At 35.8% G+C, this 15,728-nt stretch overlaps 1 protein-coding gene across 2 annotated transcripts in view; it reads left to right on the plus strand.

Annotated features, from left to right (window-relative positions):
- LOC134663705 (kinesin-like protein CG14535) overlaps positions 1-15,728 on the plus strand; it is a 323,990-nt gene that overhangs the window by 88,401 nt on the left and 219,861 nt on the right. For both annotated transcript variants that reach the window (XM_063520163.1, XM_063520170.1), the window contains exon 3: positions 6,660-7,042. In XM_063520163.1, the coding sequence (XP_063376233.1) occupies positions 6,660-7,042 (383 nt within the window). The remainder of the gene's footprint in view (positions 1-6,659; positions 7,043-15,728) is intronic.

The following is a 15,728-nucleotide window of genomic DNA, read 5'->3' on the forward strand; positions in this document are numbered from 1 at the left end:
TGTAAATTCTTGGTAATTAGTTTTTTAAATCAGAGTACGAATATGGTATAACTCCCATCAAATACACCTGCTTACTAGTTACCTGCTCGCTATAGCTTTGTCGTTGAGTTGCTTGTACACTTGAGAATACATACTATTTAGAATAAGAAAGTTCTATTTTCAGATTTTGCCAAAGGAGGTTAAAAATATTGTCTTACTAAATTATTTTTTCTCTATAACCTATTTAAATATTAAGTTTGAAAGGTCGTCGTAATCGTTAGATTTGTATTACTTTTAACGATAAAAATCTGAACCTGAAATGTAGGTAGGTACATAGTTTTTGGATCAAATGTACATCAAACTACACTTAGATTAGGTACTGTAAATGCTCGCTGGTTCGTTTTAGCTTACATTCATAAATCTCATAAGCGTAACTGCTATACGTACTTACGTCTTAATGTGGGTTGGTGTGTTTGCATAAAACAGCAGCTGCAGGTTTAAGTGTCATCCGATACTAGTAAGTCCACAAATATTTATTTTATCTAACATACGTGTATAAAACAAACCTTCTTGTCATCTGTATTCTGTGTTCTTTGTTCCTAGTAAGTTCTAAATATTGACACACTGAACCCTCGAGATGCAATGTGTAAATTGTCTGATATTGAGACAAGAGCTCTTTGAACGTGCTGTTCTTGCAATTGAAATACCAACTATGTAGTTCTACATTTACACACTGCATTTACAGTGTGTATACGGTATTATCTCGTCTGTAATAGGTATCTCAAGGAATGCAAATATTAACTACTTATATTTGTATGAAACGACACGAACACGATATAGTAGACTAAAAGTGATATATTTAGGTAAAATATTACACTAGTCATTTTGCGTTCTAGACCATCCGCGAATAACCCGTCATTTTCTATGATGGCTGATCGGTGATCACGTGGTATTTTCCAAAGAAAATGAAGCGCCGGAAGCTCCGGACCGGCGCCAGCCCGGTCTAGCGTGAGTCATCCTTTAGTCGTGCGTCGTGTGTTTTAGAGTAATATAACCATTAAAGGTTTTGGGATATTCCGTCTTGAAATCTCAGCAAGTAGACTTGAGTAATAAATACTTTCTGAGAAATTGCATAGGTACATGCGAATGGGCCGACTTCGAGAAATGGAACTTTCTAGGTTATATCAAGGCCATATGATATGTTGCATTGAAATAACTTTCAGGCCATTGATATTGGTACTACCCATTATAGTTGGACAGGGGTCGCTTGTCGCATGACAGATTTCTAGTTCTGCATGAAGCAATATGTTCTCTCTTCACGATCCGTTGTCTATTAATGTTACATTTAAAAGAGTGTGTTCACTGTTCAGCTCATTTTGAACAAATTGTGGCATAACAACCTTTGCTGTGTACAACACAATCCCACACCAAATACTCATTTCTTATTTTTACAAGTCCCATTAGAGCACAATTGTGGCCACAGTATCCTACATTATTTACCGAACGAACAACATTTTCAGAGCTCACAAATAAACTTGAAATTGGTTTGTAACTTGTAACTGGTATTAGACGTTTTATGATCTCGTATCGTACATGCCCGATTTAAGACAGACCTCCTTTTATGTTCCCGAGTGGGGCGGCCACTCGTGGGAATTATAGCTTCGGAACTGTTCGATTCGATATCATATTCGTCGACTTCGGTTTTAATCGACTTCATAATTCCAAACCAGGGATTCAAAGTTCTCAATTCGGTTGTGCGTTTTTTCGTCAATGTTTGTTACCTCAGAGAGTTACGTCATTTCTCAAATGATTTTGAAAAAAAAAAGTTTTGATTGTAAGTAGGTGAGTAGGTATATACTAAGTATATAGGCACTTACTTACAGATTGGTCCCATTTATATAAAAATTTGGTTCTGATGATGGGATCTATGAGGGATATTGTCAACAAATTATTTACATTGAAGAGAGTGATATTTGATGAGTTGGAACTGCTGATGATGAATACAACGGAACACCTCAACGACACGAACTTACTTCACGTTTGGCGAAAGACCAAAGTAACCATTCATTAGTTTTATAATTTTTCCATTATTTTATTCATTAGTTTATAGCGTCTTATTCCGAACTAATGATTATTATTAAATCTCTAATTTAACATTTTACATTTACCTCTACATACAATATTCAAAACTTGTATTATGAATTATCTTCATAACTGTCTTCCATTTTATACCGAAATAGAAGTCTTCCAACGCCAGAAGTGCGACATGGAATGCCACCCCAGTTTGATATTTACTTTTGTGTTCGGATTTTAGACTGTATTTGCTGTACTTTGGTCCAGTTTCAATTAAATCGTGTTTACGTGGTCACTATTGTCATGGGCTTTGCTGATACTCCACGGCTTATAGGTTTTAGTATTACTGGAGCAGAAATATACGAAGCTCACCGAATGTATAAGGTGGATTTTAAAAGATACATTCTCAGCGACTGAACTGTTGCTACGGTAATCGACACGGGATTTGCGAGTAGCAACTTATTTATGGAACAATTGGATAAAAGTAAAGAAAATTAGATAACAGTGGAAAAGATAAAAATAATTACCTACATAGAGAATAGTTAAATATAGACGAAGAAAGAAAAGACACAATATAATATGTATATAGTACAAATATAAGGAAGCAGCAATAAAAACAAGGTGGAAATTATAAAAAGGTATGTACCTACTTAATTGAGTTCTTCTATTTTTAAAGATACAAATGTTTGAAACCTGCGCAAATAAAAAACTAATATAATTAAATAATACGTAGCGTCGTGTGACGTAGAAATAGTGTCAGATCCTCAATTAACAACAATGTAGGGTTCCGTACTTTTCCGTCACAATAGGCTCCCTTGAACGGGGGCTATTAGTTACTATCATGCACATTACAAGCAAAACGGAGTACCACCTTTGCAGCGCTTTTTACGGCTCTTTACTAAGAAGGGAAGACTAACGATCACGGAGCAAAGCCGCGGACGGTCAGACGGACGGACATGGCGAAACTGTAAGGGTTCCTGTAAGTTGACTGCGAAACCCTAAAAAGGATAAACTATAGGTACAAACTAAGTAGGTACTATATGTATGTATAAATAGGTACTCTAATAAAGACACGGTAAACAAATCCCAAATCCTAGAAATAAACCTCTCACCGAGACTCATCAAAATCTCTTCCTTTTCACGAAACTTGTTTAATACTTCAGTCCCACGCAGCTTGATCAGGGCTAAGTCCCACATCAGACATAACTACTTCCTGTAACTGTTTGCAAAACTACCCCTGAAGTCTCGAAATAACTCAGGGCCTCTTTGTTAAATGCTAAACACGGACAGTCGGCAATCTAAATCGCAGAGAAAAATATCTCGGGGCGGAGCTGGGTATCAAAGTGGGGTTCACGAGATGTTGTAGATAGAGCCTTTGCGAGCATTGAGCGCCCAGTTAGCATTCAGAAAGACGCCGCGGGCGAAGGCGCGATAAAATCGTCGGTGAGTGCGCCGCAGCCTTGCTCGCTAGCGGCTGGTGGTGTGCGGAGCAACTGACATTTAGGTACATGTCTTGCGTCAGATTCAGGACTGTTATAATATAACTTTCCAAGGGCAGGCGAGTGTCCAGAGCATATGTAGGTATTATGTGGTTTCGAGGTCTGTGACAACTGTGCGGTTCTCAAGGTCATCAAAGTGATGCGTATATTCGCGTCAATCTCTATATTTTTACAGACACTCAAGGGCTCGAGCAGAACTTTTTTAAATATTTCAAATACCGATGCAGGTTCTAACCGATATCAAAAAATTCTCAATTTGTAGAAATCTTTTATTGCTTATCTACTCTATTACAATAACGGAATAAGTAAACCTAGGTGCCACCAAGTGACATTGTTCTTATACCTAAGTCAGTGACAAGTCAAAAGAATGCTGTCACGTCATTCAAACCATAGATTTCTAGGTGACCGCCTTCTGTCTACGCTAGCCGGTCCGTCCGTCCGTGTGTCCGGTCATAACTATTCAGCTGCCACTCTTACATCGGCAGTCACCTGCGACGTTGAGCTGAAGAGAGACAGGGCGCGGAACTACTGTATGAAATTATGGCATTTTTAATCTGGGGTAGTAAGGGAAATGTCAAGGAGCGGAACATGAAGCTTACAATGTTAATAGGGAATTTGAATATTTCATACAAATCAACAAGAACCTATATTTAGCAGTTTATATTTACTATTGCATTCACTTATTGCGGATAAGAATATTTTACATATATGTACCTAATGTTGCTGTGTTAATGTTTTTATCTTACATAGGGTAGTAATCGTGCTAGTTGGAATTATTTCAGTAGGTTAATAGGTAAGTATTACTTATACCGTATAATGCGCCCGAAAAATATCTTCCTGCTTACTTCTGCAGAAATTTTAATACCAGTAGATATAGACCCCTTAAGACACTGTCAATAACCAACGATCATGTAGCTATTGTCACTATAAAACAGAAAAAAAAAAACTTATTTCAAACGAATTTTATACGTTGATTCACGTATCTTTAGTCACTGGGGCGGCATGCTTCTGAAAGCTTAAGTCTTTATTTTCAAGTACTAAAAGAGCTTAGCCTATTATTCTAGGGCAAATGTAAGTAGGTACCTATATATATATATATATATATATATATAATATATATATATTGTGTTTATTTTGTGTAGTAGTATTTTATGTAGTAGTATTGTAGAGAGACTTAAATCCATCTTTGTACTTGAACTGTGACACTAAACTTGTTGTCTTCACAAACGTGAGAACGATCGCCTTTTGCCTTTCCGTGATATACCCAAAATCAAAAAGGACTAAAGTATGCAGTTAATTACTCGAATATGATAATGTAATTATTACTTTTTACAATAAGGATAATGAACTGAAATACTGTATATGTAATTTTAATGTTTGTCAAAATGACTCAAGTCAATCTTAGATGTGGCATATTTACAGTCGCGATAAGAATTAATTAAAGAGTTTTGCAAATAGCTACATATATAGGTAATGCAAGAGCTAACGTTCTTAATTAACCGGCTAGTCAAGGAACTTAAACTATAAAATACACAGCACATGTATGATATACTAACTAACTAACTAATATGGCTCAGCGATCCAAAGAGGATCTTGGCTTCCGAAATGAGAGCACGCCACTTTTCCCGATCCTGCGCCGTTTCCTGCCAATTATCGGCTTGAAGCTGACGCAGATCCGCTTCCACACTGTCTCCCCAGCGGTGTCTGGGCCGACCTACCGGGCGACCACCAGTCGGTCTTCCCAGGTACACTCTCTTGGCAGCCCGATCCTCTCCCATTCTCACACTGAGAGAAAAGTACAACAAAAATACACTTAGAATTACAAAAATAAACTTAATCGGGGACAAGGAGAGTTAACTAATAGGAACAAATTGACTTTTGCAATTTCTATTAGTTCTTGCAATTTCTATTATCTGTTTGTTGAAGTTATATTTGGGATTACTGAGCTGTTTGTAGAAATAATTGGACGTTTCACTATTTTTGTAAAGTTTATTTAAATAAACTTTACAAAAATAGTGAAACGTCCATAATTATTACTAAAACTTCATTTTTTCCTGGTGATGATTTTTCTCTCAGTGCAGTACTACATATATATACATACTACATAGTACTAAGGGGGTCCACTGATTACCAGTTCGCTGGACGATATCATCCTGTTAAACGCAAAATTTGACAGCTCCGAACAACTGACAGGCTGATATAGTCCGGCGAACTGGTAATCTGTGGGCCCCTTAAACCTTTGAGTGCAACATGGGCTCTTTATTGAATTTTCATCCCAAAATAAACCTTTATGATCGGCGTAAAAGACATCTGCTCATAGATGAATGGAGCGAGCAGGACAGTCATATTTTATTCAGCGTTTCAGCAACATTGTTTGTGCTACGAAGTTTTTGTTACCTTTGAAAATGTAAGAGATAAAATGGTTATTGTCTTGTCGCCGGCTGCTATCGAGAGAATTTTCCATCGAACTATGCGACAGTAAGTTGTTCGTTGTGAAATCGTGCTGAGAGTTCATAATGTTATTTTATATCGAAACAATTTTATAGCTAGCCTCTCATGTGTTAGTTAGTACCTATGTATTAGTAATTACAGCGTTTGAGAGACATTCTCTTCACTTGTTTCCATTGTTAATTGAAATACCATAAAGCCGGCTTTTAAGAGTCACCCAGTTCCCCTGGGTCACCTTCTCTCACCAAGACATTGCGAAAACTAAGTAGTTTTGACTGGAAAATCCCAGTTTAAACTAGGTACCTTTAACGGAGGCCTTACGAAAAATTAGCTTTGACTTTAGTGAAAACGCGTTTTCACTGAGGCGATACGGTAACTTAATTTCAACTAGAGAAAACTTTATTTTAAACGGGTTTTTACGGTTACGTAATTAATACAACAACACAGACCGCCTGTACATTGAAACATTACCCAAAAATACTAAGCAGAGCCACAGGTAGAGCGAAGGAAATTACGTCTTACGAAAGGGATAAAAATGTGACATACTTCGCTGTAAGCCTTCAACACTCCTTTTATATTTTAGTAAAAGCTTTGCAGTTAATACCTACCTTTCAATTACAGCTTCAACTAAGCTCTCAATAAGCCGTTTTTCTCTTACAGGTTAAAGCGACGGCTCCGAAAATGGACCGCAACGGTTATTTTTTCTACGTTGCGTCTACCGCGAAGAAAAAGAAAATAAGTTTGATGCAGCCAAAGCCTCCTCGAGTGGCCTTCGTCGACAAGCGGCGGCCAGGGGTGGCAGAGAGGATCGAGTACGAGCCTCGGGCCAGTGTGGCTCCAAACGCCACGGAGTACGCACGCGAGGACCCTATGACGCAGCGAGGCCCGTCGCCCGCGCCACGCGCGCGCCTCTACACGCAACTCGAGAGTTATCAGCCGCGATATCATACCATACGTGACAGTGGTGATAAGAGAGTGGACAGTGAGTGCCGGAGACGGAAAAAGGATCAAAGGATTCCTGGACAGCCACAGGGTGTTTTGAGGTAAGTTATTTTCATTGTCACAATCAGATTGCTTTAAATGACAATTTGTCGAAATAATGAAACGCCACTGTTAAACTTAAGTTTTACACAATGTGGTCAAATGTAAAAAATATAAATATGTCATATCAATCATGTTCGCTATAGTTTTCATTGAAAGTATTTATTAAGTTCTTGTTTCACAATTTTTGGACCCGTGGTTCAAACGTTAGAGGGGTGAGTGGTAGACACATATTTTTTCTCTTTCGGAGCGCATATTTCCGGAAATATTAACAATATCAAAAAATGGTTTTAGGAGACCCTTATTCGTTTTGAAAGACCTATCCAACGACATACCACACTATTAATATTATACTAAACTATACTCATGGAAAAATTTAGAGGAACGCAAAAAAAGTTCAATTAATTAATAATTAAAATTTTTGTGTTAGGTGCTGTAATCCAATCATCAATTCATTTTTTTTCCATTCCTCTTTTGTTCAAAAAGTATTGTTCCTATCATAATGAAGTCTGCCACAACACTGATAATTACTATAGTTCGTTTTTTTTAGCATTAGAAAGAACTCCACAGAAGCAAGCGTGCAGTTTTTATCAGGCTCTTTAATTGTTAATAATTATTGAATTATCTAATGTAGCATGGTCAATACATCTAATTTACTTCAAATGATTACCGCTAAAAGTGCCGGATTTGGAACCACAAGCTTACTTCTGCGAAGTTCTTTCTAATGCTAAAAAAAACGGACTATAAGTTGTATCGGTATTTATGGTTTCAATTGCAAATAGGTACCTACGGCAATACCAATCAAAATCGTTTGTTCATGGTAATTCGTGAATCGGTTAATTTTAGGAATTCCAAATGAAATAATATAGGTAAACATTCATGATTTCAGACAATGAATATTGATAAATTCAAATGCCATCGACAGAGCCTAACTGGTGGAAATTATGAAATTAATTGCATGCATTCAATTTCCCAATTGACTGTTAAACTTCCAGTTTATTAAACTGGGTTGTTATTATAATGGACGTACATTTTATTGTAGGTACCTACTTGTACATAACATTTTATTAGGTAAAAAAACCATATAATATTTAAAAAAAATATACAAAAAATATTTAAAAAAAACTGATACAACAACTTTCTTTTTAAACCTTTATTTTTTTATTAGCTTTCTATCGTATAGTTGGTACCTAAAGGTTAAATAAAGTTTAAAGTTTTTGACAGTCTGAGCAATCTTGACATTTTGACACACAACAAGAAACTTTCGTAAAAGTGTAGGTTGTCATACAGCGGGTCTGCAATGGGGTTGGCAACTGTCAAAGGTTTGCATAGATGGCGCCATCATAGCTTGCCCCTTTTTCTATGAGATTTGGCTTAAAGGGCTGGCATCCAGGGTATTAAAAAAACAAAAAATTACATAATTCTAGGGATTGACAGGGCAAGCTATGATGATGGCGCCATCTGCTAAAAACTTCCACCGGCCAACCCCATTAAAGTACCTATTGAATTTGCTTTTGGCTTAGTATTCCCATCTGATAAATTGTATCACCGACGTCACTGTTTTTATGGTTAGTCTTATCAAAAAAAAATTGAAAAACATTTTCAATAACTTAGATTTGTCGAATCATTGCTACTAACAACCTTTCATAACTGTCGCATTGTGCATTGCTATGTACTAATAGTGAATAATTTCCCTGAGAAAGCCTTTTATGGCCAACCTTCAATCAGATAAGAACGGACCTTCAATTATTCACCAATAGCTGGCAGTGCATTCCGACCGGCTGCGCGAGCGCAGGATAGCCGAGTTCTCGGGTGATCCAGCGTAGCGTGACCTTCCTTACAACTATGCTTAATCAAAATGAGCACCTATACTAATTTTCCTGAGACTTGGGACTCGGCTATACTCGATGGCTGTCGGAATGACACCCCTGGTCGTAATTGCAATCTCGTATGACATGGGATCAGATTCCATACATAGCGTGGTTTTATAATCCTCTTTACCATAAAGAGAGGGCTAGTAATAATGTATACTTAGTGACCACTGTAGTTTTGATTCGAGATGCAGATGAAAGGCTCTTTGTAAATGATGTGTCTTTACTTGACTGACTAAAAATAATTACATTAATATCCAATTTAGGCCCACTTGCACCATTCCACTAACCCGGGGTTAAGCGGTTAAACTATTAACCTAGTGTCAAATTGTATGGTTAACCATGGCAACTCCTGGTTTAACCGGTTAACCCCGGATTAGTAGAATGGTGCAAGTGGGCCTTAGAGTATTTAATAATACTTATATTTGTGTGTTAATATGCTTAAAAAAAGGTACGAGCATACAGATAAATATAACACGTTGTATAGCTGAATAAAATTTACAGTTTCAGAAAAAAAAAACAATTAATAAAAGATAGAGGCAGGCAATAGGCGGTCTTATCGCTAAAAAACGATATCTTCCAGACAACCTTATAAAGTCTATATAGAGCTTTTACCTTGAGAAATTGTTTTATACTAAGTAGAGTCTGTTCGGAATTCGGAAAGAGAAGAGTCGTGGTATGTTATTGGGCTCCATACCTGTAGGTACGACTCTTCTCTTCCCGAACAGACTCCACCATTTACATATTTGTGTAAATGGTACTTAAAAATAACACATGGAGTATTTAACATGAAACTCATAAGAACATCTAGGAAATATATTTTAAATCAAAATGTTCTCATATATTATTAAAACCATATCTAGCACATGCACAGAAATTACAGATCTAGTCAAAAATTAACTCGCACACATATTCAATCCCGTAAATCCCCGGCTGTTTTCGTTTCATCTCGCTCCGTCACCGCCCTATAATATAACATATATAAGTACATATCACCATATTCACCATCCATTACGCGGAGTTAAGGACTTGAAAATCTTTATATATAATTATATAGTATTTTTTCTTTACTGTTCCTTGTTTAGTAGTAAATTATTTTTATACGTATTTCGTTTCATAACCTTACTAACTCAATATTGTGGATAAAGGAATTTTGAAAATCAGTTTTCAATGCAACGCATGATTCTTGCATTGGCGAAATGTAGGAGCAATTTGGAGAGTGTGAAAACTAGAAATGCCCTTGAATATCGTTCAAGTAATTAATAAGTGTAAAACGTATGAAATACATTAATATTGAACGAAAATACCTAATGAAAATTGATAAACACGTACCGAATAAATAAAATAATCTTCGTACAAATAATTACGTCTATATAGAATACAGCTCATACATAGCTACTATATCTGACCGAAAGTACTGTTTCTGATTCGCATGAAGATATTGGAATCTATTAGTAGCACATAATTATTTTGTTCAAGCATAATACAACCAAAAAGTCTCTCGTCAAAAGATTTCATCCACAATACAAGTTTGGGCGGAGTTTTCCAATTTAATGAAATGAGACGAAGTGGGTGTGTAGGTATTGATCAAGGATCATGCCATTAGCATAGATATTGTGTTGGTAATTCCAACAAACTTGCAAAAATATATCACGTGACGATAACGTCACGTTTTGGAGGAAGTTAAACATATGTACAGTCAGCAAAAGTAGGTACTAAGTTGATACTCATGCATACAAATATGTATTGTTTTGCTGACTGTAATAACTGACCTTTGGCGATGGTTTTAAAAGGCAATCCGCTCACTTTTTAACTGACTTCGAAATTTCAAAAGGAGTGAAGCTCTGCAATTCGGTTGTATGTTTGTTATTTCAGAACTCTATCATTTCTCAACCGATTATGAGAAGAATTATGGTTGAAAATATTATTTTATGACATTTCAAACTGTTTTGTGAAGACGGGTTTTGTGTATTAATAGTACATTACTACAGAGGCCGGGACGAAAGGGGTTGCCGGCCGAAGACATATAGACGGCCGAGCGAAGCGAGGCCGGATAGGTCTGAGCGCGGGCAACCCCATTTCCCGCCGAGGTATGTATAGTGCTTTTCTCAAACATGCAATGAAATAAATTAAATAAAAAATCCACGAAACCCAAGTTTTATTTATAGAAAAAACTAAAAGTAAACTTCACCCAAAATATAACCAACACGTACCTATATCATTATCACGCGTATGTTTTACACGAGTCGTGTATTTTTACTACCCGTATATTTTCATGTATCTTTGATTTTTTCGCCTTGTATCCGTCTGACTGTCGTTTTCGTCACAAAGGTTTACATAGTCTTTCATGTTGATATCATGTTTCACATACATCGTTGCTTTATGCATGGAGTAAATAAGTATAATTTCCACAGTGTTGACGAATTTGTAGTTATATTCATTTAAAATATGCCACAAAACTGTTTCTAATAAACTGTAAGCCATTTTTCTTAGTTTCTCAAATAATAAAATTGCCATAAGCAACCATATACATACTTCGTCTTTGACTTGGCGGCAGAGGCAGCAAGTTATTTAAAATCAATTCTGCTTACGCTGCCAATTCCAACACCTACGATTACAATTAATATTAATTTCATTATTTCGTCGGAACTCATGTTAAAGTCAAAAAATCAACAACGCACCATAAATCCAATAAAACAGAATGAATAATTTTCAACTTTACCAGCTTACCTCCATAACAATGAAAAAAAAATAACTACGCGTGTTTGAGTAGACCTTTTTACCGCTAACGTTTAGATGAAATATTTTAAATGTTTTTATTTGTGTAGTTAAATTTATAATTTAAAATTATAGAATGTATTATTTATTAAGTTTATGTTGATTTTATACAAATAAAACTGCAAATTATAGCAAACATTGTTTTTTGTTTTTTTTTATAGGCGTAGTGGCAGAGTGTCATTACGAACCATAAAGCAAATACTGCCTCTAGTTTTTTTTAATGGATGAATGCCACGATGCTGTGTCACAAATATCTGCGAAATGAAAATTAAAAAAGAGGACTTTGCCGGCCTAGGCCCGCAAGATGTGTATGAAATTCCATTAACGACCTTTTGTCCTAGCCGCACCTGAAACGTCATACTTCGCAGCCTATTATAAGGAACATAACATCAATATTTCATTGCATGTTTGAGAAAAACATTTTAATTCAAAGTCTGGTTTTGTCTATTAAATACATTTTAATTAATACAGCAAACTGTTTTACAAAATACCATTGATCTTCCTAATTCAGGATATTAGTTTCTTGTTATTCAAGTATTCAACTATATAGTACATACAATAGGTTCTGTTATCTGATTTTGCCTTTGATACATTAATACCTACCTATAAATAAGCCCACATGTATTATTCTCTTTCAGAGGACAATATCGCTTATGTAGCCTTTTCATTGTCCTTTCCTTTACATCGCTTTCTTTTCAATGATTTTCCTTAAATTTGAAGGGTCTCCTATAACTACACAGTGTTTACATGTTCCACACGTACAACTTCTTGCGACCGAGTTTAGAGAAATTATTTCATGCAACCGATGATGCCAAAAATGCGGGGGTGCGCGGCACGAGGTAAGCGAAATCACGTGCCGTGATTGGTCCGTTCAAAGACACGGACGTCACACACAGACACTTTCGACTCGAACATGGAGTAAAACTACCGTATGCGTGGCAGTAGGGGTAGCGCGAATATGCTCGGTCTGGAGGATGTTTGGTCTGTGCTTCTTACCAACGTTTATGTAAGCCAATTTTGATTTTAAGTAGAATGTAATACATATACCCAAATTCGTGCGTAATTATGTATCATTAAACGGTTACATTTCCGTCAGTAAATTAAGTATCATAACCACTTTGACAGCTAATTTACTGCGAAAAAGTTTTCTCCTATGTCATAAATTGTTTGCGATCTGAGGAATCGATTTATGAAGTCACCGCGAGAGGTCACTTTACATAATTTAAGGCATCAAGGAGATAATTTGCCCCTGGATCGTTGTAAATTTTCCTTAATAATGTGCTGGGTTATTTTCGCCCCTCTTCATTTTATTATATGTGGAAGTGTTTTATATACTTGAGACTTATATTGAGAATGATTTAAAGTCAAAGAGTTTGCGTATATTATTATTATTTTTATACCTTGCTTGATGCTCTATCCAATAATAGAGCCATCACGCTTTGGATAACCTAATTCCGATTGGATCTTTCATTTATGCTGATCTGGGTCACTGCTCAAAGCAAGAGTTTATTTAGCCTATAACAAAAATGTATATTATTTAACCTTACTAGATGACTTTTCCAAAATATTTTTAACTATTACATAAAATATAATACATACAAATGAAAACCATTTTTTCAAAATCTTTTAAATATACGAGAGTCATCTGTTCCTCGTAGATCAATAAAGCTCGGAAGCTATTGAAAGTATGGCATCTTTAATATAGCTGCTTATTAAGGTGAAGGTTTATTATTAATGGACTTTAATATTTATAATGTTATACGAAATGTTATGAAACGTCGTCGGTAAAGTTATTTAATATCTTGTCGGCTTACAATTATTATATGATATAATTGTAATAATAATAACTTTCAGAAATTCTTGTCATTGGGAGTAAATTATTTATGAACTTGTTTTGGGTTTAGGACGTTGTACTATAAATTATGTAGAGTGTGATTTTAAGCTTGTGCGATCATTTCAAGAGTATGGCGGCTGTGGTATTTATGGTTTTATAGTTGCCCGTCTGTCACCTTAGGTAGGTAATATGGGCATATTTCGAAGGAGGTTTTTTTAAATAGGTACTTACTATTGACATGACAAGCAAAAGAGAAAATAAAAATTGCTTTCATAAAATTCACATTTATATTGTTTGAACCGACAAGACACAATATGTATGTATTTACCATGCATACCTATTTTGTCTTTTTAAGTTCCAGGTAGAGTCTGTGCGGAAAGAGAAAAGTCATAAAATGTATTACCGCACGGACTCTATTTTAGAACTATTTTATCAATTGATATCTTCCCGGGGTGACTGACGTGCGGCGAGTTTTAGTTGTGTTCTACCGCCATAGCGATATTTCCTCTTTCGGGTTCGCGTTTTATAAACAGTGTCCAATGACACTGTTAGTTACTGCCTCACGATAGTAGTAGCAATCTTCTACTATCTCGATTCAAAAACTAATTATTAATTTCCACAACACTCAGATCCTCTCGGCAGAAAAGTTATGTGTTGAATCACCCACGTCATGTGAGTAGTGTACCTATACAACTATAAGTGGCCCCATTTATTAAAACACTTTATTCGCGTATAGTTCCTAATATGTAATTGGATGTTGGTTGCAAAGTCAAAACTCGGGTGCGTTTAATTTTTTTAATATTCCCATGGTGTTAAATTTATTAATGTATAAAAAAATATATCACATTTTTAGTAAGACACTTATTAGCAACTTTGAAAAGACTTTCCAGAAACAAATTTATTAATTAATATTAAGAATTTAGGCACCTCTTGGCGATATAGCGACATAACAGATAATCCGCGGAGCTTATAAAGTAATTAAAAAGTTAAATTGAAAGAGGTCCGACGAGTTTCGCTTGATTTTGTACATATCAGTATTTATCAAAAATACAGCAAATTCATCTTCAATTAGGTACTTAGGTATATTAAATCCTTATCATCCTGACAAAAAATCCGTTTCAATATATTTAATTTGGTATATATCTCTCTAAGTAAAATCCTATTACTTTTTATTCTTTACAAACATTTTACTTTGTAGATGAAATGCCATTTCCCGGCCTTTGCAATACTGTACTATTAGGGTAAATTACTAACGACTCCTATAAATAAGCCTTATCGCCGTACATAATACACAGTATATTGGAGTTACTAGACAGGTTCATGATCTATAAAGAGCATCGTAGAAGATTGCAACAAGAAATAGTCTCCTCCACAAACACTGGCACCAGATGGGGAGCATCTTCGGAATGTTCAAGTCCATTCCCCTGGTTTTGGAGTCAACGGCGGATACTGGCACGCAATGTGAACGACATAGGGCCCGATTCGGATTTTGAAATAGATATCTAGGTATTAGATATCTTTTAGACATCACCAAGATACGATAACGATATGTTTAAGATCTAACCTGTCAAATTTGACATTTGCGCGATTCTGGAGATGCTCTTGAACGATTTCCACAGGATATGAGATCCAATTCACATCTAATAGATATCTTACTCTATCTAACGTAAAAGTGACATTGGTTGCCCGAATTGCGCTGCAAAAAAGAACTAGTTGATATCTACCTATAACGTATCTAGAATGGATCTAGTACGTGTCGTCTCTTGTGAATATCTTGAAGTTCGAATGCGGCAGATAATTAATACTAAACAAAACCATGCTTTGCTTCACGTCTACTCCGTTCTTTATCATAAACTGTCAATGCTATGGATGTATTAGGTAACACAGAGTGCATAACTCTAATTTTAAAATTAATACAATATAATTTTGTGTACACCAATAATGATTTCACAGCACGATTTAGGTCACAAATCTTGTTTCCATACTTGTATTATAATCACGACTCCATAGAAATGTTATTGACGCGGCCAATGGCATCGGTTCCATCAATACAAGATCGCTAGTTAATTAATTAGGTTTCCATTCACCTGTCCGTGTCGGTCATTGATTGACGCCACGCCATGTACTCCCTTTACATGTGATTACATTTAGGTACCTACGTGTGATGTTAGCCGTATATAAGACGGATTACAGAAATAATTTTAG

Source organism: Cydia fagiglandana, chromosome 1 (genome assembly GCF_963556715.1).
Source record: "Cydia fagiglandana chromosome 1, ilCydFagi1.1, whole genome shotgun sequence".
NCBI classification, from domain to species: domain Eukaryota; kingdom Metazoa; phylum Arthropoda; class Insecta; order Lepidoptera; family Tortricidae; genus Cydia; species Cydia fagiglandana.